Genomic DNA, 23,635 nt, shown 5'->3' on the forward strand with positions numbered 1-23,635 from the left:
ACGACAAAGGGAGAAGAGAAAAACGACAAAGGGATAAGAGAAAAACGACAAAGGGGAAAAAAGAAAAATGACAAAGGGAGAAGAGAAAAACGACAAAGGGAGGAGAGAAAAACGACAAAGGAAGGAAAGAAAAACGACAAAGGAAGGAAAGAAAAACGACAAAGGGGAAAAAAGAAAAACGACAAAGGAAGGAAAGAAAAACGACAAAGGAAGGAAAGAAAAACGACAAAAAGGGAAAATTGTAGTGTTGAAACCAGAAATCAGTGCACGGGGGAGAACAAAATAAAAAGTGGATTTGGGGTTCACTAAAAACAGGGCAGGAGGAAAAAGATTACACTGAACTTCTGCAGCATTAGACTGTAAAATAAAAAAGAAAAAAAAAAAAAGAGGAAAAGGAAAACGGCTCCTAAAAATCTTTCCTGAAACAGCTAAAACCGACCGAGTATGAAGTCATAAATAAAATACACGGGAAACCTTTAGGTTTTATAAAGCAAACTGTTAGAGTTTTAGCAGCAATTCCAGTTGAGAGAGTGGAGTTAGCAGCCAAGGATATTCCAGTGAAGTGCGTTACTTGCACCCTAGCAAAAGGTTGGTAATAAAGTGGGGGGAGGGGCGGGGGGGCAACCCAGGAACCTGTACGAATGGTAAGATGGCAGCGAAAGGGCGACTGGCACGGACAGTGTTTGCAGAGTGACGTTTGGCCTGTAAACGAGTTCACCGACGTGCAAAGTAAGTCTGGATTATCCCCGCTTCTTCTGAAGAGGAGCTTATGATAGAAATGGAAGCATTGGAAATGTCTTGAAGTCTTTGCACAGGTTAAACTTCTACCAGTGTGTCAAAAAAAAAAAAAAGAAAAAAGCAATTTAAAAAAAAAAGAAAAAAAGAAAAATGAAAATAAAAAAAAGCAGTCCGATTGAAGTCTGTTAAAACTGCTTCTCATGGTCAACACACACTTCACACTCCTCTCGTAGTGATTTTTTTTAATAAATAAACATTTCACATTAACAGCTACACCTTGACATTTTTTTTTTTGATGGTTGTGATAAAAGCCAGCTCACCCCTTTTTTTTTTTCCACAACCCACCCTGCCGCCTGCCAGCCCTCCTCTCCGAATTCAGTATTTCTATTATTGGTATGGCTTTAATCTTACATGAAAGAATCATCAAGAGCTCGCTGCCGTACTCTGAGGGACACAAACGCCTAACATAGCACTCTCCTCCGTTTCCGTCCTGTTCCGGATGTGAGGTGGTCCAACCATGCTGGATGAGTTGCTAGGGTAGGGGTAATTCAGCGGCCCACCCGAGTCGTTGTGCCCACTGACTGTTCTAGTCCGAAAAGCGGAAACCCCTAAGTGTAAGTTTGAGGAGCCAAACGGAGTGCAGTCTAAGCTAGAGTGATGAGGGTGCAATGAAGAGGAAGACTGGGGGTGTCGGTGTCCCAAGCTGAGCTCCATGGACTCGGGGATTTGCGGAGAGGAGGAGGTGATGTGTTGCCGGTGGTAGTGGGGCCGGTTGACGTGATGATACAGCGGGTGAGGGTGGTGCGGCTCGTTTCCGTGGAAATGCTGCGGCTGACTGGGAGTAGGCTTGTGAGGTAAGATCTGAGGGTAGGCATCGCTGTTTGTGATGGGAACGTCTCCACCGGCCCACAGTCTTATCTGCTGTTGAGAAGGAACCTGCGAAGGATTGGAGAACGCAACAGAGTCACCGACCCGAGCAGAAAACAATTCGCCCACATCCCAAACCCGCCTATCAATCCGATGACATCAAGCGATGACCAGGTCTCTACCGCCACGGCCATGTTTTGTGCCACGCACGGGGGGCAATGGGTCAAGACCAAGACGGGACGATAAAGCATACTACAGAACCCCCTCCCCCATTATATCACTTGGGGGGAGTAACTGCACAAGTGCTGCAAACAGGGCTTTTTGAGTTGGGGGACAAGTTACTAACTCAACTCAGAGCATGAAGTCGAGTCGCCGTCACACATACCTGCGGACTCTGCATCTCGTAGTCCGTGTGCGCGACCGCGCTGTTATAATATCTGTTGCTGTACCGATAATTACGGTTGTCGTTAGAAGAGCCGCTTGATCCTCCTGCAGTAAAAAGCAAGGAAACAGAATCAGCAAACGACGCCTAACAGCATAAAAATACGGCTTTCCCATCGCAGCGACGCTCCGGGGAATCCGCAGCCGCGACATTCAATGCCAAACCTTCCCTAAATCTTACGGAACTCGAGTGGGCACCCCAAGCAGAGTAATTCCAATTCATTAAAGACTAAAAGGCTAGCGCTAGAAGCCGTATTTATACCGGCCAAACGGCCCAAGGTCCCGCACGACGAGACCCACCTGAGCTGGACACGGAACTGGTTGTACTGGTCGAGTGACTGTGGTCCATCGCAGGGCTTGTAGAGTTACTGTTACTAGTATTAGTCCCTTCGTCTGTTGTTTTCTTGAAGAAGTTGTGCTGGAGAGCGTAGAAAGGGGTGATTCTAGTTTTGGGGTCATAATCCAACATCCTCAGAATTAAATCCTTGAACTTCAGATAATCGGATGGCGAGTGGCCCTGCTCCCCGGCCCTGCGGCCTCCGGGGCCCCCCGTTTCCACGCCCAGGACTTCGTGAAGTCTGCGAGTCCCGGGTACCTTGTATTCCTGAAGACGGAGAAACAAAAAGGCAGAGGCACTTTGGTTACTGGTATTTCGCTGCGAGGGGAACCTAAACAACCAAGACCCCCCCATGCCCGGGCAGAGCGAGCCCGCCAACACCCTCCAAGCCATACGGCGACACGGGGTCCTAATCTGCTTCAACCTGGCTGTCTGTACCCGGGTGAGGACATGAAAATGAAGACCACCAACTTGTGGTGGGGGGGGGCTGTCCAATATTAAAAGCCGCCGTTACCTTTTTGATATCTTTGTTTTTCTTTACAGTCCACGTCCCTTCGGGAAGCTTGTCGAAGTATTTCCGTGCTTTCGGGGCCTGGTCCAGCATGTGGCCGGGGGGCGTCCCGAGGACCTCCACTATCTTGTTCATTTGATCCACCTGAAGCGAACCCGGGGAGACATCACTCACAGCGTTACCATACATCTCACGCCGGCGGCCACGTGCATTTATCTACAGCCGCCGGTTCCGCGCAGGCGTCACCGGACAGAACTCGCACCGGGAGAAGGGCCGGCCGAGAGGACTCTCTGGGCTACGTTTAGCTTGGCCATTCAGGTAAACGAACGGAACAAACAGTTAAATACATAGACGTCTGAACTGCTTACCTCGTTGGATCCACTGAATAAAGGCTCTCCTGTGTGCATTTCCACCAAAATACACCCTAAAGACCACATGTCTATCGCCAAGTCGTAGGGCATCCCCAGCAAAACTTCGGGCGAACGATAAAAACGGCTCTGAATATACTGGTAGATCTTTAAAATAATACAATTTTTGGATTACTTAAATGGAAAACAAAAAAAAGAAAAAGTACACAATCAAACCACAAGATCCTGGGGGCTCAGAACCTGTCGGACTGCCGGTCGCTCCCCGCAAGAACATCATGAGAGCAACCAAACCTCCACGCGAAATCTACCACCGAGTATCCCCCCCAGCGGAGACCCTTACGTTACACGGTTACTAAAGTTATAAACGTTAGGGGGCTTTACAGCTAATTTATAGGGAGAAAACCCCAAAAGTGATGTGTAGGAGGAAGATCCGGGGAGGCGGCGTTCGTTCCCAATCAGGGGAAGAGCTCCGCAGATGAGACGTACCCTTTGCCCGAGCTGGCAGGAGCTACCAAAGTCCACGATTTTGATGGCACTTCGCTTGGGGTTACAGAGGAGGATATTCTCTGGTTTCAGGTCGCAGTGAATGATGCTGAGCTCGGGAGTCGCCAAGAAGAGCAACGCCGTGCAGAGCTGCTGGGCGAACTTGCGCGTCAGGTTCAGGGAGACGCCGCGGAAGTTCGTGTTCCGCAGAAGGTCGTATAAGTTGTAGGACAGAAGCTCAAACACCAGACACAGATGGTTCCGGAACATAAAATGCCGTTTTAGATGAACTGAAACAAGAAAAGAAAACAGACTTTCAGCCGACGATCACGCAGATCTCTTCCGGCAAAGTGATCGAGGCTGTCGGCGCGTACCTATGTAATACTTCATTTCCGTGTCATGTTTGTTCATAAGCTCGAGGAGGCGCAGCTCGATCTGGGCCTGGTTCAAAAAGGCTTTCTTATTCTTGATGATTTTGATAGCTACCCATTCCTGGTCGTGATGGTCGTAGGCCTTAACCACCTGAAGAGCCAAGACACAAGAGAAAACCGCGCATGCGATTAACAGAGCAGACCGGAAACAGCATCAAACGACGCGGCTTCGAGGCGCCACCCCCGCTTTAACCCACAAGCCAACGCGGGAACAGCCAAGATCCCAGTCTGGCCCCAAGATTTTCTCAAAGACATCAAGACGCGACTGATCCCGGGAAACTGTTCGGAGTGCGGTGTATGCTTACAGAGCCCCCCCCCAACCAGCAACCGAGTAATAACCCAAACAATAACCCCCTCCCCCACGACTAGCTAGCAATGGCTGCCATATTGGAGAACTGCGTCCCCAATCGTCTTATTTCTTTGTATGAACACCCACCTGGCCGAAGGAGCCTTTCCCGATCAGAGAATCGATTTCGTATCGGTCCATCCACTTCTCGCCGTTTTTCACGATGTAATCGTAGTTATCGTCGTCGAATCCGTCGTTAAACACTTTCCTCTCTTTCTTTGTGCTGGAATCCTCGGGGGGCACTTGTTGGGCTCGCCGCTTCTTCTTAGCGTAATACACCTGAGGATCGCGTGAAATAAATAATAAAAAAAAAACTGAACTTTTTCTCCAACAACGTTTAGATTTACCAAACAGCACAAAAGGTGTAACATTGTCTTAACTTCAACCATAACCAACAATTATCCTTTCTACTTTCATCGCTCTATTCCCGAGTCTCGCTGACGACAGCCCTTTGAGACCTTGATACTGCGCGGTGACAGCAGCCCGGGTCGCAGTCCATGCATACGGAGCCATGAATGCTCCACGAGGAGATCCGCGAGGCACGCGGGAGAGCAGACGGCATTTTATTGGCATCTTAACAGGAGTTTTTCTAACTTTTATTTAAGAACATTAAGGATCCGTTCATAAAAGTCTCATAACTCTGGATTTGCCATCATTAACACACGCCGCGGCCCCTTCCAGCGTCACTGACCTCATTTATGTGCTTGTAAGTCTTTATTAAATCCACCGACAGCTTCCGTAGGGGTGCGGCCGCCGGATCTCGGAAGGTTAATGGGATCCGCCTCTGTAAGATGGTCATGTCTGGCAGGACCTGAGAGAAAAAGGATCGGTGCCATCAGCGGCAGGTAAACAGCAGGCTCGTCCCCCCATCCCCTGCGCTTTACCGCGACGTAACTTACCTGCTGATGGTCCGCCATTGATTGGAGGCTGGAGAAGGGGGCGTGGCTGTGCTGGCTCGACATGCTTGCCTCAGTGGGGACGAAGGCGAAGGGGGCAGCCAGACAGAGAGAGGAGGAGGAGGGCGGCTTGCATCCTGTGCTGCTGCCACCTGCGACACAGAACAAACGCATTAGCGGGACCCTTCATCGCAAATATATATATATGATGGGGCATCAATTTATAACCAGGAGGGGCCACAGTGGCCCCTGAGAGATCAGTTTATGTTGAATCAAGAAATCAGCACCAAGTAAACACAATTTGGTTATTTTTACAAAGATCCCAATGCAGATCGGATTATGGAAGAACGCGGCACTCGCTGCTCCCGACGGCGGGGATTTACGCAGCGCAGGGCCCGTGATGTTTCATCATATCGACTGCCTCGGAGCCCAGCGGTCTGCGGGGACCACGAAACCTTACAAAGAAAATAAAGAGCACCGTCCATGATTACCAAAAGCGGACCCCCGCTCCCACAGCGCCCCCGCATCACCTACAGGGATGGATCATAGTATTATACACACATACCGGCCCTCTAGTGACAGGATCAGCCACCCAGGCAGCTTCAGCTTCTGCCCAGCTTTTATAAGGTGGGGGTTACAGGGAGCCGACCCCGCTTGTTTTCGGGGGCTCTGGCGATCGGCGTTTGGGGGAAGCGCGACGGATACGAGCCAGCAGAGGCTGCGAGCGATACTCTGCCTGCAAAGCTTCTACCGGTTGCCAAGGTAACAAGCGAGCGCATGCAGTCAGAAGACTCTGCGATAGGAGAAGGAGCGGCGAGACGTTAGATAGATGCCCGGCCAATCGGAGCAGGAGTGCTGCGGCAGGAACAGCAGCATCCGTGCAGACACGGGCCGGCCGCAAGGGCCGTGTACACTGCAGGCACCGGCCAAACATGGCTTCGCTCTAGCGTCAAAATGCGATGTTGGTGAAAACGGTAAAGGAGCCAAGTCGCCAAACGCGATCCGTTCTGCCATGACGGCCCAACAGGCCCGGGGGGAGCTCATCGCTATACAGAGGCCTATTCACTGAAGGCCAGGGGGACGTCAGCACTTGCACCCCTAGGATGGTGTCACGACGCGGGGGGGGGGGTAAACAGGCAGAGAGACGCTTAGCTTTGGGCATTGTGTTATCCAGAACACCAGGGAGGGCAACCAACCACAGAACATACGCGCCAACAGCCACCCGGACACTCAGGATGAGAGATTTAAGAAGGGATTTAATTGGTCGGATGATACCGAACTCAGCACGTTCAAATTAACCCTTTCAGCGGGTCCAACAAGCAGACTAAAGCATCTCAACCAGAAACAAACTAGTGTCTGGGAACGCGTTTTGGGGTTTTAATGCCCTTTAAACGGCCTTGATATCCTGACATGGGGATAACAGCTTTCTTTGGGGGGCTGGAGGGGCAAATTCATTCCAGTCTCTATTCTTAAGTTCCCGTTTTCTTCAGCTAATTGGCCGAGCTTGCTGTACAGGTATCCAATCACAGACCAGTAACTATGGGCCGGGTTAGCCTCCCGCCCGGGTCTATAAATAACAAAGTCAGCTGTGCTGCCTCAGCAGCAGCCCGGAATACCAGCATGCACACAGCTGACTAAACACAGCTGCCGGCAGCCGCTTTCTGGTTGGCAGGGAAACCCGGCGACTCCTCCCACGGCAAACCAACTCGGAAACAGGGAAGCGCGGCCCGGTCGGAGCGCTTCACACCTCTCCGCGTACAGGTGTGAAGCCACCGAACCCAAGCATCCGCCAAACATCACCACGCGCTCCTCGGAGCTCCCGTTGCGCTCACTTCCTCCGTTTAGGGATGAGGTACGGATACGGAGAGCAGACCAAAAACTTACTGAAAAAGGTTTAACGGTTTCCGAGCGCAAAGAAAGCTATTAATCTGTCGCATATCCACGACACGGGCCGCGAACAATATACCGCGGGCAGCAGCCGTGACGAGGAGGCCTCGTACTGGCAGAACGCCCTAAGTAAATATGGCTGAAGCCTCCGACCTCTACTGTAGACCAAAACAGATGAAGGGGCGTCACGGACAGCATAACACTAGAGAGCCGCAAAGGGCCACAGCGGAGTCCCATTAGACATAATATGGAGCTCCTGCTGTTGTGGTCTTTCCTAAAATCAATATGGCTGCTCCTAAGATGCTTGTTGGCGAGTCAAGGACGCTTAGAATGGAGGGAATATATATTTACATACAGGTTTGTTTAATGAGGTCTCTCTAGAAACCTAACAGTTATCGGCAGATCGGCCCCCCTAGTCTGTCCATTTTCTCCTGCTGTAACGATTCAAACCTTAAATCAGTCGTTGGTCTCGTCTTAGATTCAAGAGCCGTATGTCTATCCCATGCATGTTTAATACCCTCACTGTATTACCCCCTACCACTTCTGCTGGGAGGCTGTTCCGCTTATCTACCACCCTCTTGATGGGGCACCTTAACAGAGAGCAGCTCTGGCTCCTGAACAATCACAGTGTCAGTGACCCCACACCAAACAGGACAGGGTGGGCCGTTGTACTGTTTTCATGGAAAGTCAAAGAGTGGTGCCCTCTCCGGCAGACTATCCTCACGATCCTCTGCCGGTAGACAGGAACCTCAACAAGCAAACGCTACAAATATTCACAGCCGCCACGAGACTCGGAATCATATTAAACACCGTGTCGGGGGAATCGCAGCGTGTCCTGGGCTGCCGCACAACGGCATTTACTGATAAAGTTTAAAAAAAAAAAAAAAAAAAGTTCTATAGTCCTCGCCGCCGGCATCCACGTTCCGGGAAACTAATCCGGAATTTCAAGGAACAGCTTCAGCCCGGCTTCGGCGAAGTCAACACTAAATCCTCAGAAAAGGTTTTGTTTGCTTTGATAAAAGTAATGATTCTGAGATATAGGATACGTATACATCACGCACACGCGTGTAACGCCAGCGGCCATTGGACGGAGATGATTGGTGTACGACTGCTGAGAATTCGATGCCAAAGAAGGCAGCCGAGGAGCGAGCGCATGGGATCCAAGCAGCGGCTCGCGGGGTATTTATAGACCACTGAACTAAAAATACTCCCTCGTCTTCAAGTAAAGTGTCGGGTGTACAAGGCAGAGTGCACACGCAAACACGCAAAGAACACGCGAACACACTACTACACAGAGTTTATTCCGCAGAAGTTAAACCCAACATACGACAGAGAAAAACACGGCTAGAGAGCACGCCGGCCCATCGCGCTCACACAGCTTTCTTACTTTATAGGACCCTTGACAGATATATAAGGCGCCACCCTTCCAAAACACCAACGAGGGAAGCACTAAACATTCTATTCATCTCGGTCATATGAACAGGCACCACAACACGGAGAGGGGGCAGCGAAGACCCCAATTACTCCAGCACCTGGTGGGCTGGAGAATCCAGGGGTCTGAACGTGTTTAGACCTCCATGATGAAGTTTTGTAGCTTCTGATCAGGAGGGGACGCCGGCCGCACATCTGCTGCTTGTTTTGTAAGCGATGAATCGCCCCGTACCATATCTCAAATAAACTTACTGAGAGGGGCACAAAACACGCAAGGCTCGACGCCGCGCACGAACATTTAACACTTTGGCATTCAAACTCAAGGAAACCGGGTTTGTTTTTTTTTTTTTTAACCCGGTCGTTCGACAAGCACACAATCCACAAAGTGTAAACAAAACACGCTTTTTACACGGAAGACCAGAGAAACTTCTTAAGTTTCACGCAATATCATCGGCCAGCCACCAAACACAAAGTTAAAGGCTTGGCACATGGGGGGTTAAAATTGTTGGAAATGGCTTAACCGGCAAAACACAAGTTGCACGTGTAGGTCATCGTACACGGCTGACACACGTCAAAGAGGAAGCTCGACAACCTGTTACCGGCACCTAAAGGGTGGAAGACGAAGCATTGCGCAAGCGCAGGAATTTAGGCGACGGTTAAAGCCGCAGGAGCCAAAAGTAAAGAGTCTAAAAGTTTTAGCGCGACTGGCGAGCGCGTCCCGGCCGCGGGATAAGGGAACGGCGCTCCTCCCGGTGACGGATCGCAGGCTCCCTGCCAAGCGGCCCGTAACCGCCTGGCGACACCGCGGGGTCGTTTAAGGTCTCCACGAAATAAGAGACCCCGTACTATGAATAGCCGAATAAAATAGGCAGACACAAGCCGGCCGCTTCCGCCGCGCTCTGATCCGACACCAGAGACTTCGCTCCGCCGAGTATCCACAGAAAGTCACCGAACGAACCCAAATTACGCAGGGGGGACGCGCGGCACATTATTTTCTCACGTAAATCCGACGTACGTTACAGAGAGAGCAGGAAGTAGAAGTTTAAACGCAGGCGCCAAGAGAAACTTTAAAAAATCCTTTCAGTCCAGCTCGATTTTTTTTCATAACAGTAGATTAAAGCCAAGAATCCTAAATATAATAAAAAATATATATATAATAAAGCCCTAGGGAAAGACATTAATACGGGGCCACACAGGAGACACGCTCACCACGACCAACACGTGCAAAGAACCCACCCGGCAGATCGGCCCTATGCGGCCCCCGTTTCCCCTGCTGTAAAGAGTCAAACCTTAATCAGTCGTTGGTCTCGTCTTAGATTCAGGAGCCGTATGTCTATCCCATGCGTGTTTAACCCCCGCACTGTATTACCCTCTGTCACTACCTGACTACCCAAGGTGCGGAAAGCTTGCCAATAACAGGGGTTAAAGTCATGGGGGGTGAATACGGTATTTAATAACCTCAACCTCCTCGCGATGTCACCGGTCCAAGCAATGGCCAAAAAACCATCCGCATCCATGCTTCACACTAACGAGACAAACATCACCCGAAGTATTGGCTACGAGTCTGCAGCTTATAACCAGGGACTGCCTCTATACAGTACGGGTTAAAGAACCAAACCCGGGTCAAACTATTGTTTCACAATAAAAATGACATTAAATATCGCACAAGGACGTTCAACCAAAGGTCCCGCGAAGTACCACGAGCCGGACTTCCCGGGGACTTCATTCACAACCGCAGTAACTACGGGTTTATAAAGAAAACGCGGGATAAACGTGAGACTTCTTCACCAGACGTCAGGTTTAGCATAACACCGACACACGCTCTGATTCCCGTCAGTTCTGACAGCCGACGGCAGCAGGTGACACTCCTACGGCAACGGCTCCAGAGTCACAACGCTGGGTTACAGGACAGGGGAAAAAGTACCCCGGAGGACTGAGAATTGGGTTATAGTCCTGTAAAGGTCGCGTTATGACAGCTGGAGACGTCTTGATACGGCTCAGAACTTTTAAGGAGTCAAACTCTCGTCAATGAACTTTTAGGATCTGATGTGAAGGCGCTCGCCCGTTACGAGCCAAAACGCGACAAACTCTTACCGCACCGGGCCACCTTTTTCAACATACAAAACATAGAACCCAACGGCAGATCGGCCCCCCTAGTCTGCCTTAATCAGTCCTCGGTCGGGTCTTAGAGACCCCAGCGACCGGCTGATCGGGTGGGAGGGGAACCTGATGCCAGGTAAGGGTAGATTAGGGAGGGATACCAACTTCTGGAAGGCTTCTTGTTGCAGTGGGAAGGAGGCAAATAACACACGGGATCCTTATTGATCCATTCCGTCTGTAATGCCGAGAGCATTCTCTGAGGGGGAGCCTCTTCAGAACTGGATGTGATCACCATCGATATCCAACAGCTGATCCACGAGTGTCCGGGTGGGCAGCGGAAGGGCCAAATAATAATAACGTAAAATAGTCACGAGCCCAGAGCTCCTCACACATCCATGATCTCCGGTCACTGCGGCGGACGGTGGGCCGCAGGTACGAAAAAAAGAACAGTTAAAAAAAAATAATAATAAAGAAGTCCACGCCTTCTAATGAAGTATAAAAGCAAATCCGGGGGCCGTGCACCGCGTTATACAGACGGTAAATCCTCAGTCCGATCCGTCCCGACTGCAGTCCGTGCGAGAGTCCGGGTCGGCCTTATCTCTGGGGCCGCATGCTACCTGCCGGGAGCGCATACACCAGGTACCGAATCAAGTGTGTGCGCCGCAGCCCGGCCCGCACCTCCAGTGTCCCGGGGCGAACAGGGTGAAGGCGGGTCATGGAAGGTCACAGCGGTGTCAGAGCCGGCACACGGCTGCCAGGGAGAAGGCGACTAGGTGCGAGACCAGGGCCGGCCGCTCAAGGCCCGGAGTTACGGAGCAGATCCCGGACTTGTCTCTAGCGGCGGTCGGATCTGGGCCGTTCAGGGGCCAGAGGCTACCCAACTCGCTTGTCGGTTCTCTCGCCGTGAGCAGGGTATCGGTCCCGGGTCGGCCTCGGTATCCGCTCTCCTATTCGCACAGTCCCCCTGCTCCAAACTCCGGGCTCTCCCAGCTCGGAGGCTCCACACCCTGGGACGTACCACTGCAGCCCACAAGGAGGGGGAGGCGGGAAGGCCCAACCTGCACGTCACACACAGAAAAGGCAACTTCCGACGACCCGCCCAGTAACTGCCACCCCCCGCATCAGCAAGTGCCCCGAGACAGCGCAGCCGGTTATTTTATAGAAACGCGGGGCCCGCGAGCGTCGTTCCCGCTGCCTCCCCCCCAGCGCCGCCTGTGAGATGCCGCCTCCCACAGCTCCAAACCATTTATAGTAACGTAAGCAAATCTGTGTCAGAAGGGGGCGCGCTTCCGCTGCGCGCGCTCCCGCCACAGCCGCCGCTTCCGTTTCAAAACGGGCGGGAAAAAAACCCCCACCACCCTATGACGGATTGTTGGTGTTTTTCTCCTCAGCCCCTGTCACTGCTGAAACATGGTAGACACTTACAGCTTTATCTATCGGTGAGCTTGTACACATAGACGGCTCCCGTGGTGTTTGTGAGGCACAAGATGGCCATTCTCAATGCCCTCATTTAGCACGGGACGCCCCTTTTAATGGTGCCCCGTCCTGTCAGCGGCTAGGGCGGCTTCCATACTAACAGTATGTTTGAGACCCTGGCCAGCCTGAAGCTTCCTTCGCCGTTCTGCTAACCGAGCCGGGCTGTGTGGGCGGTGAGGAGGAGGAGGGTTTTGTTCTAACTGACAGAGACATGTTTGATTCTGCTGAGTCACCCGCCCGTCTCTGAGGCACTCAGCGGACGTGTCCAACTGCGGGCGGGAAGGAGTGTGGGGGAGGGAAGCGCCAGCACTGCCCCAAGCTGCACCAACGCCTTAGCAACACTGCGCTGATTGGCTGGCTCGCACAGCGGGAACGAAAGGGGTGCGCTTCTCATTGGCTGGTGAGCGGTAAGCGAGGCCCTGATTGGCTGTTTTGGCAGGGACTCCGTGCTCTCTGAAGGCAGAAAAAAAGGGACCAGCTGATAAAGCAGCAGCGAGCGAGGCGGGAGCGGGCTGGGGCTCGGGCACAACAAGCAGCGCCTTCCCCAGCAGGGGCCACACGGCAAAGCCGGCCAATGGCACAGCACTGCGGCCCCGGCTCAATCCTGTCAGTGTAGTTTTAATGGCAGCTGCCATATCCCCTGTCACCTTCTTAAAGATACCCTCTTGTCTCTTCTAACCCCCACCCCCCCACAACTGACAGCTAAAGCTGCACAGCTAAAAGAAAAAAAAAACAAAACACAAATAACCTCAAGAAAGTGGGGTAAATGAAGTGTGGGTAGTGAACAGGGCCACGGGCACCCAGTGTAGCCCCAGCAGTGTCATCTGCCTAAAGGGTCTGACACGCAACCCACGGGGTGGTAAAGGGAGCGCGGCCTGCGACACGGAACATAAAATCCTAGCGAATGATGGCAGCTTTCTACAGAACGGCCGGTTCACCTTCGGTGCCCATAGCAGCTGCTGACGGCCGTGCAAGGTGTGGCAGGGTTGGCAAAGTTCCTCCCTGAAGGGTGATGAATGTAGGGCATGGGTGGCTTTAGGTCAGGGTGATGCTATGTGCTCTATAGGCATGGCGCTGGGGGTCACTCATTCGCCCCAGTATCTTTCCCTGGAATTTATTGGCAGATGATGTAGGTTAAACTCTCCACCACTCCGGTATCCCGTTATGTGCGGTCACGCATAAAACGATTCTTGTTCAAAGTTTGAAGCATGGCCGTATCACCATAGCAACCAACATAATATTCATGGAGATTGCGCCAGTGCACTGGTTGCTATAGTGACAACACAAGTTTTTAAGCTTATCGCAGTAGCGCTTATGAAGCACTTGTGCAGAAACATACCAAACTCAGTGAGTCTCCAAAAGCCCTCAGACTGGGGCATAAACTAGATCATCGCCCTTGTGATCATCTAATCAATATCGCGAGAGACTGCAACATGCCGGCAGAGACAGGCCTTACGCTGCTTCTGTTTATACGAGACGTATACGCTTCCCTTAAAACCCATCGAGACATGACCCCCGAGCTCCTTTCCCTCCATCCAATTATTTATATGTCTATTCAAAGCCGGTGACATTATGGCGAAAGGCCGCATCATCCTGGACCTAAAAATACGGAAAATCAACATCAAATAAAGTAAAAAAGTGGGAAGATTGAGAAAAGTATTTGTGCGTAACTCTGTCCGCTCCCTTCCACACCCGCAACGTGACAAAAGTAACAAGAACGGCAGCAACGTGCTTTTTGCTGCACTCGGAAACACGAAACGAGGCGTCACATAGAAATAATAAATACTTTTATCGGGGGCCCTCCCGAGATCCGGTTTCTTCTTCATTTCAGGAAATCCCCCGGGCCCCGTGAAGCATCACTCGGGATCATCGGGAGGCTGGGAGTGAGTATAAGGAGTATTGATTGACAAATTGATTTATTTTGGCAGGTCTCCTGCTTTGTGACTCTAGGACGAAGCACATCATTGAAACAATGGAGCGGCACACAGGTGGTGACACCGACAGCCTGCTGCCGGCTCAACACCAGGGTTAAGGAGTAGAGCCCAGGCCTACTGAAAAGTGAGGGGGACCCGTCACCAATACCCCCCCCAAAACACAAGCACTCAAATTTCCAGGGGGGGAAGCGTTACTTTGCGATTTCAATAAAGTTTGGATTTTCACTACACAAGGCTTTGGCTGTCTCCGTGACTTTAGGAAACACCCAAAGCGTCATCAGGGAATGTCAGCCTAATGTCACTAAATACCCCGAGTGCATGAAAAGAAAAATGTTAAAAAAAAAACTCTGGAACAGCCTTAAATCCCAGGATCGATATTACCCACTAAAGGAGGTTAATGAGCGGAGGCCCTTTCTTAGTGGTAATTAAAGCATAGATGCCCTTACACGGAACTGCAAGTATTATAAGAAGCTGCAATTAACTAAATGTCACCGGACCCTCTATAAAAGTCTGATACGTTACTAGGAAATGCTGGAGGCCATATAGCACTTGAAGGAGTTAATAGGATTTCAGGGGCAAAGTTCTGAATGTGGAGCAGTCACCATGGAAACCAACAGATTGTTGTTGCTGACTGCTCCACATTTAGCATTTACTTCTCCCTATGGCCCAGCCCCCTGCGTTTATGTCTAATGCCCCCCAAACATAGCCGTTAACGGGGGCATCAGGAAAGACACGGGCGCTGTGTGCGCATGCAGCAGGGTAGCACTCATGAAGATACAGCGCTCTGGTCTATAATTAGATTATGCGGGGGGGGGGATCCTACGATGATACTCCTTATCACTGTATGCCGCATCACACTTATTACATTCTTCTCCCTGCTGCTTTAAGTGTTATCAATCAGCCTTTTGTAAGAACCACAGATTCCCCCAGCACCGAGCAGAAGGGCAGAAATGTTCCCGTGCATGCCTCTGCAGACTAACCTCTAACATTTACTCTGCTATGGCAACAGGCTCCCTATTGGCTAGCACAAATGCTACTTCCAGCCAATCGCGGGAGCCCCTCAGCGGTGATGCATGTTGCTAGGTTATATATGATGCAGTGAATGATTATGCCCAAACAAAGAGAGAAGCCGGAGCAGTAGAGGCGCTCCAAAAATACCCCTCTTTTCAAAGCCAATGCTCCTTCCAGGAACATGCAGATATAAATAACGCAGTGCAGTTACCAACCCCGATCTGTAACCAATATCCACGCCGATCACATGCACCCCGCAAGCAGGCGGCCAAAACGCTCCGCCGGCGCTCTGCCATCCGAAACACACATGTTCAAAGCGCGTTCGCATCAGACGTCCTCTGCTTCTGAGCGTGTGCACTGCAGCTCGCTGCAAGATCTGCTGCAACCAGATCAGGTTAACCCCCGGTGTGCAGCACTGCATCGAGCCGCACTACCCTAGGAGTTAAAGGGCCAGATCATTAGTTAGCGAAGCCCACCCCGCTTCTCTTTTTATTTACGACCCGACCGCCCGAGGTGGGTGCTGTAAGAGGGGGCCGGGTCCGTTCCTGCCGACTCCGCGCTTTTACTGGGATTACCGGGGAGCTCCTCTCCTCGAGACTTTAATGAAACCGGACAGAAAGTAATCGCGGCACTTATACCTGCAACTTTCTGCCCATTCCAAAACACGTCCACCAAGACCAACTCTAACTACCGATGCGTAAAAAACCCAACACGGTTACAGTGATCCATCTCAGGGACAGCAGTAAACTTCACGGGGAAAGCAAGCGAGGGGGGGTATATTAATGCGTCATTCAATAAACGCACGCAGGGTGAGCACTGGCGGTAAAGATGCTGGCCGCGAAGATCTCGCCATAACCAGATCCCTTCCGGTTTTGGTTGATGGTCTTGTGGGAGCTGCAGCTTCACCTGAAGTCAGCAGCATGATCCCGGCAGAACAAACCCCCCAGGACATGTCTCCATGTTTGCTGGAAACTCCCAAAGCCGAGGACAACAGCAGAGATCATTTGCGGTTCCTCTACAGAGATAACATCTCCGAACAGGCCCCGGGCCCTGTATTAATAACCATTAAACTCACTTTACTGCAGCCAGGTGCGTCAAAAATACAAGAACCAATCACTTAAGCCGTCAGTGCCACGCCAGCATCCGCCGACAATAATAATAATTATTATTTTTTTTAAATCGTGAAAGAACAGACCCCGAAACGGCTTTCTTTAGACCCGTAACAGAAGGGTCATCCTTAAAATTATCAGACCACAATAAAATTGCCCACATGGTGCCACTTGCTGAATGACTCTTTTTGGTTAATAAATAAAAAATTTATTGTCATAGCGGTCGGGGGGCTGGGTTGCGCACGGCCAACTGTAGATAAGGGCTCCTTTGCTGAATGAAACATATTTTGGGTGTCTTGATCATGAGATCAGTTTGAGGAGCAAGATGTGCACTTTTACCGAAGAACATGTTGGAGAAAGCGATCTGATGGAACCGCTGACCTACTTACTACACGGAGAGTACAAGACTGGGCAGAAAGCTGGGCAGAGGGGACAGAAAGCTGGGCAGAGGGGACAGAAAGCTGGGCAGAGGGGACAGAAAGCTGGGCAGAAAGCTGCGCAGAGGGGGCAGAAAGCTGGTGCGCCGGGAGCCCGTGACTAACCTAACGTGTGTTGAGTAGCGGCACACCGGATGGTCCGGGGTGACGCTGGGCCTTTCAGGGTAAGAGGTCTGTTACGGATCGTTTGATGGAGTCCCCGGTACCCAGCCTGCCTGATCGCCCTTTAAGCCGACACAACGCCCTGGCGGGGGCCAAACTATTTGCATTCCCGCACTTTACATAGTTTACAAAAACAAGAACCCGGATTCATTTGTTTTGATCATTCACAGAAAAAAAATGTAAAAAACAACCTAAAAGTTACAAAGTAACGGCGGCCGCTTCCACTCTCAGGTCGCGTCCTACAAACCGTTCGCTACAAGTCGGCCAGCAGCCGAGAAACGAGGCCCATCCGGCTCGCAAAGACGGGACTCTGCGTTCAACCAAAAGCCTGGAACCAATTCCCAGATCCAGAGTGTCCTTTTACATCCCAATTCCACCCCCGTCACCACGGCGACCCGGGGGACTCCCCACCACGCCACCGGGAATCCGACAAGGACTGTATTCCATATAAACAAAGTATAAACGCTGACACTCCAAATCACCCCCCCCCCCAGCATGACACGACATGAGGTGACCTCAACACATGGGCAGCCGGCCTTCATCCCCAAGGGAGCCACCGGAAACACGCCGGACGATTCCCAAGCACCAGAACTTTCTACCCCATTCCATTCCAGGTTAAATACCCCCCCTACAACTCCCAGTAACCTGCCCTCACCGAGTGCTCGGCTCAGAAGCGATCCTAGGAGATGGAACTCACTAAAGGTTGGAGACATGTATCCAACCCCCCCCCCCCCGCTGAAAGAATAATACATAATAATGTATACAGCCCCCGCTGTATAATAATAATAATAAATTAATAATAATAATAATAATATCACACGGGGCCGGTAGCTCCGGAGCGTGAGAGTCAGCGAGGAGCGTCCCGTGAAGGGAGCGCAGAAACTCTTACTAACTTTCCTTCACCGAAACGGTACGGAATGGTCCAATCTGCGGGAACATGCCACCGGTTGCCGTGGCGATATCACCGCTCAGAATTTGCACCTTGATTTATAAACACACCGCAGCAGGAATTTCAGTGACAGAAAACATGCGCGAGCATGAGCACAGAGCATGTCAAACGGCAAAGCAGAGCGTCGCACACGGGTGACAGTTTGTTAATAAAGTCTCTTTTTTTAATTGAATTTAAAAATACTGCAAAACCTTCTTAAACAGCGCAGGCTCTGCACACCCGGGGGGCCCTGGTGGCCAGCGCACCCACCCGGGGGGCCCAGTCCCCCAGCACCCTGAGCATGCGGACAGCTCCCAAGTTTAATGAATGAAAACAGAAGCGCACAAAGCAAACAAACCTCATCTTTACTATTATTCTCTTTTTCTTGTCACACAGCCCCAACAATTCCCGCAGCACATCTAGCAGTCCCTACATTCAAAGTGTCTGACAGAACCATGGCTGACGCCCCCCACACATTGGGTACAGGCCGCACGGATACTCCTTGACAACCTGAAGCACCATAGGAAACAATCTATTTAGGAAGCTGCAGCTCGTTCTGCACCGTTACCCCCATCCAGAGCGCCTACTCAGCCCAGGGGCCGGACGAATACCCCTGTGACACAATCACCCCAAGCAGGGCAGCTGGGCAAGCGGATCCGCAGTTACCCCCCTGGTGTCACTCCGCACATTATCTGCCCTGACAGCGTCCATCACGTGCAGGCACAGAGGTGACATTACCCCGCACATCGGGTGCCCTGTCCCCGGGGTCTGCGCAAGGCTCCGCGCACAGGCAGGGCTGGGAGAAACACATATTCATACATTATCTCTTATTTATGGCGGATCAGAAGGTTTTCACTCCTTCAGCATCCATCCACACCTCACCCGGCATGTCCCGATATCCTCTGCCTCTGTCAGGCCAATGCTACCCGCGTCCTGTCCAGCGAGAAGGACGGGAAGGAGAGAGGAAGCCTCCTGCAGCTCCGCATCCTCCCGCAGGCCGCGCCCGGATCCCCGGCCTCTCCTGACAGCGCGGCCGCTGCACCACACACCCTCCCCGGCAACCCCCGCCACCTCGCCCCGCTCCTTACCTTAGGCGCAGCGGCTACTTCTCCTCGGGCGGACACACATCATGCAAACCCCCGGAGATCTGCAGTGGAGGCCGAGGTCGTGCAGACCCCAACCGGCGGCACACAGGCTTCCCTTCCCGGCAGCCCTGCCGGGTTCCCGTATCTTGCGGCCAGGCCGGGGAAGGCAGCCTAGGGCAGCTGTCAGCGCCAGCGGGTTCGGTGCTATGCCAGCTCGGCTCCTCTGCCGCGCACCACGGCTCCGGCACTGATTTTTTTTTCCCAGTAATGCAACACAAAATGGCTGCGAAAACAAACCGACGCAACAGCCGCTGAAGAGAAATCACGTGAGTGCGCAGGCGCAGAGCCCCGCTGAGCCGCCAGCGCGTGCCCGCCTCTGCTCGGGGACTCGGGCCTGCGTCATTGGTCAGCGCCCCCCCCTCCGTCCCCGCCCCACTAAACTGTAGGACAAACCACGCCCATCATCTCTGGAGAAGGTTTCTTCTGCTGTCGCACCGCAAGCAACATCAATGAGAAGAACAGGGCTGAGCACTTTTATCAGTTATTAATTACAGCCCAGCAGCCATAAAGTGATTTCTCGGGTCCTTTAAGGCAGATAATGACCCTTTCAGCCATAGAGCAAGACATACATGTAGTTCTAAGAGTGGTACAGGAGAATAAGTGAACATCTGGTCACATCTGTAACAAAGAAGGAGAAATGCCAGGATCTAACACTAGTGGGTCAGAGGCTGAGATGGAATGGAAGGAAGTTTTACTTTACTGAGAGGGTGGTAGATAAGTGGAACAGCCCAGCAGAAGTGGTAGAGGGTAATACAGTGAGGGTATTAAACATCCATGGGATAGACATACAGCTCCTGAATCTAAGACGAGACCCACGACTGTTTAAGGTTTGAGTCTTTACAGCAGGAGAAACGGCTGACTAGAAGTGATAGCGTAAGCCAATCCTGCTGGCCGACTCATATGGTCTTAATAGGTGGAAGCCTCCATTTCAGAAGGTCCGGCGAAAGTTCCGAGAAGATCTGAAGGCTTCTCGATGGTTACTATTAGAGCGTTTCAGGTTTCATTGCTTTAATGCAGACGTCCCACCACTTTATAGATCACACAAGGGAAGCGTGAAAGACGAACGGAGGAACTCAAAGCATGAGCCCCAGAGATGCCGAAGATGTCTCCAAAAACAAAAAGCCAATGAGGAAGGGAATTTTGTTAATTATGTTGAAGCTCAAGGTTCCAAGCTTCCAAATGATGATGATGATGATGATGAAAACAGGTGCCAATGACAAAGTAAGACCACAGAAGTCATTGTGCTCGTCTGGAGCTTTAATCCCACCTATGGGCCATTTAGCCCCTTCTCCCCCCTAGGGCTGAGGTAGGACCGAATCTTCTTGTTCCTCCTCCGAAGTCATTAGAGAGAAGGTGGTGACCAAAAGGCGAGCGCATCTCGATGGCAGTGGAGTATCATATGTAACCCTAAGTCCTCCTCAGTACATACAAAGTGTAGTCATGATCCACCTGGTGCTGCCAAATCCAGGAACGTCCCTCGCCCACCGCTCGGTGTGAAAGTTTTAGAGAAGACGGACAGTTGGAGGAACCTTTCCTGTCCTCATATAACCGGTGCGGCTGGTAGATGATGGCTTGGCCAATGACCAACCTCATTCTACCCTCACCCTCCCCTGGCGCTTAACGTTATGCACCCTTAGAACGTCCGAGGCGGATAACTTACCTTATGGATGGACCATCACAACCCTTATTGTTATCTGACATTGAAGGGGCAGTACCAAGTGCCCCCGCCAGGTGATGCAACCGGCATCGGCACATATTGGCTCCTCGGTGTTCTAATTCGGAACGCTGACACACGGAGACAGACCCTTCCAGCTGCTATTTATAGATAAAAGGAATTGTTCTTTGTAGACTCTCGATGCCGGAGTCCGTTCTCCAGAAGAATGTTTGGGGCAGCTGTTAGTACTCAGTCCGCAGCTCATAACGTGAGACGGGAGGAACGCCCACTCCTTGACATTTTATTTTTAACTGAAACTCCGCGAGATACACGTCTGTCCAGCCCAAGCCAGCGTTCCAAAGGAGCTTCCGAGTAATCCCGGGTTTTTATCCTTCGACAAACACCTATTAGCGGAATTCTATTTAAAGACTTCATTGTAAAATATGCCGACCCCGTGGGACATTACGTAGGCACAAAACCGGAATCAGGGAAAGTTTGAAGAAGCCTTTACTGCTGCTGTGGCAACAAAGCCCTTCAACTTATCATTGTTTTCCCCTTATGTCACATGATAACAGGGAAGACCTGTGATTAAATCGTGAAACCCGTGAGTTGCACGTAGAGCACTGCGCGGTATGCACATTTATAGCGGGATGATTCATTTTAATATTTAAACCACTGTCCAGACCACTTACTGCTGGTCTGTGGCCGTGGGTGCCATTTTTGAGCACTTGACCCACCCATCGATTCCAATGGCACGAGTGTCATAAATCGAGTCTCTATTACACACTTATGGGGTTAGAGTGTCTGCGTATGAGCGAATGGCATTGAAAAAAAAGACCACGGAATACACTCATCCTCTGTTGCTAGTCTTATATGGAACTGATATTTTGTGGCCTATTCACTAAATGGAGAGTTGACGTGAAAGCTCCTTCAGCTCATTAACTTTACTATAGATTAACAGACACAAACAGGCCCTGCATGATGTATAATAAAATCGGGGAGATTTCTCCTCACTCATTGGACTATACATTATCCAGGGTCTTTCATCAGGAAACCACATTTTAGCTATTAAAGGCCTTTGCTGCCCTCTGCTGGTGAGCGCTGGGATCGCAGGCAGCGCCACATTGTGCAGAGTTTTATGTTTCTAAGGCATTAAGCAACAAAAATAATTTTTTTGATCATTAAAGGGTCCCTATCTGATGTATGCTGTTTATTCCAATGTCGCCCACACTGGTAGGGGCAGCAGTCAGCATGTCGTACATGACTCACGGCCACCCCAATCCACCCGCAACCAGTCATGTGCATTTGGAGCTAAGCACCATTCCTAAAATAGGGTCATTGGCCGGGACAGCTGGACAGAGCGTTGGAGGCTCCGCTTCAGCAGCACACGTTCTAAAATTGGAACAATACGGGGAAGATTAGCATGGCCTCGGAACACGGGTGACTCACAAATTCCTGAAAGCCTACTTTAGTAGTAGATACCTGGACTAGACATCCAGGGGGAGTATTACAGACAAACACACACTTTGTACTGATAGACTTCCAGCCTGCAATCACATCAAAACATTAAGAAAAATGATAACGGTCTGTATGTTCTAATAGAATAGAATTTGGGGCAAACAGCGAGAAAATGCTCTGGTATTGTCTGTCACAGGAGGACACGCAGGGGGCTCCCCCTTCCTCTTCTAGGGCTTTACCTCGGCTAACCCCACTTTTTCGGCGCCCTCTAGTGGAGGCTGCGATTCTCCTGCGATGACTTCATGGGCTACAGCCTACAAAATAGGAAGACAGGGAAGTAAAGGGGATTTCGGCACGTTGGCTCCTAGGGTTCATTTAAAATATCTGGGAGTCTGGATTTCACCCATCCTGGGACAAAAAGAGAGGAGATGGGAAATATATTTCCCCTGCGGACCCCCAAAGCGTTTCTTATATTAAAAGACTGTTGCACATGCTGAGTATGTGTTTAGTTACCATCATGTTACAAAGTATCTGTTATTCCTCGCAATGTAACACAGCTAACTGGCACACACAGGTAACTAGGCTACCCAGGTGTCTCCTTCTTCGAGGGGAGTGGTTTCGTGAAGGGGTAGGGCCAGACAGCCATCAGTGGGAGGGATTTGGGCGTAATGAAGGCGAATAACGGGCTTGGCCACATCCCTGGCTGGAGAAGCAAGAAACTGACGTGGAAACCCTGGAATGCAGCATTTCACCTGGAGACTCTGGGTCATCCCCAGAGAGTTCCCACCTAGGGTGGTGTTTTTGTTTTACTGCTTCAGCCACCTTTTTGATAAAGTGTGTGCATATGAACATATGGTAATGGTATATGGTGTTAGTGCTGGTGGCCCCTGGGAGTGTGTGTGTGTATAAGTGTATGGTGTTAGAGAGTGCGCATGTATGTGAGTGTATAAAAACCTCCGGGTTTGACCCGGCTTCTCTGGGTGAAGTCCTGCTTCCGGTTCACGGTTTACTTTTTCTGGGCGGGTGTCACGAACGCACCCTACTCTGGTGGTAAAAGGGTTAAAATTCTGTCTGCCCTAGACCGGAAATAGTACTACCCGCACATAACTATAATGATATAACTAATATCATATAACACTGCCACCACCAAGACAATTTATAAATGGGGTGCCTTGGTCCCCCAAGCGAATTAGACTAAAAACCCACGCAAGGAAAGATGGCGACTTACTCAAAATTAGATCTTGGCCCCTAGTAAGCACCCTGACCAATTTCCTCTCATTAAATTTATACCTTTTCCAAGCCGGCCCAGAGGTGGTATAAGCGGAGGGAAGGGGTACCTATAGGAACCATAAGTGACCTCTCCATATCAGTCAAAATAACTCATTTGCATCTTATCCTCCCTCCTGTGTCGCCACAGCAATAATTCATGCATTTATGAATTTCTTGTAAATTATGAAGTCATAGATATGTCACACTTGCTACTTA

The 23,635-nt window shown here is 50.9% G+C and overlaps 1 protein-coding gene, 1 long non-coding RNA gene and 1 pseudogene across 4 annotated transcripts; 2 read left to right on the forward strand and 1 right to left on the reverse strand.

Annotated features, from left to right (window-relative positions):
- Nucleotides 1-965: 965 nt before the first annotated feature.
- On the reverse strand, nt 966-19,325 carry LOC128470194 (dual specificity tyrosine-phosphorylation-regulated kinase 1B-like). Of its 3 annotated transcripts, none has more exons than XM_053452037.1 (11): nt 18,982-19,325; nt 5,422-5,570; nt 5,214-5,333; nt 4,613-4,801; nt 4,120-4,267; nt 3,749-4,035; nt 3,263-3,409; nt 2,898-3,038; nt 2,347-2,650; nt 1,991-2,094; nt 966-1,674 (listed from the first exon to the last, which is right to left on the reverse strand). In XM_053452037.1, exons 2-11 carry the CDS (start codon nt 5,482-5,484, stop codon nt 1,162-1,164), a joined length of 2,016 nt encoding a protein of 671 aa, XP_053308012.1. In that variant the 5' UTR covers nt 5,485-5,570; nt 18,982-19,325; the 3' UTR covers nt 966-1,161. The 3 variants fall into 3 exon arrangements, with proteins under 3 accessions (XP_053308012.1, XP_053308013.1, XP_053308011.1); XM_053452038.1 differs by lacking the exon at nt 18,982-19,325 and adding an exon at nt 12,262-12,412; XM_053452036.1 differs by lacking the exon at nt 18,982-19,325 and adding an exon at nt 11,002-11,349.
- LOC128470195 (uncharacterized) lies at nt 11,354-14,399 on the forward strand. Its single transcript, XR_008346017.1, has 2 exons — nt 11,354-12,092; nt 14,241-14,399. It is a non-coding gene; the product is annotated as an uncharacterized LOC128470195 (long non-coding RNA).
- A 2,739-nt stretch (nt 19,326-22,064) lies between the features above and the next one.
- LOC128470803 (uncharacterized) lies at nt 22,065-22,163 on the forward strand (annotated as a pseudogene).
- Nucleotides 22,164-23,635: the final 1,472 nt, after the last annotated feature.

The sequence above is a fragment of the Spea bombifrons genome, chromosome 12 (assembly GCF_027358695.1).
Source record: "Spea bombifrons isolate aSpeBom1 chromosome 12, aSpeBom1.2.pri, whole genome shotgun sequence".
Taxonomy (NCBI): domain Eukaryota; kingdom Metazoa; phylum Chordata; class Amphibia; order Anura; family Pelobatidae; genus Spea; species Spea bombifrons.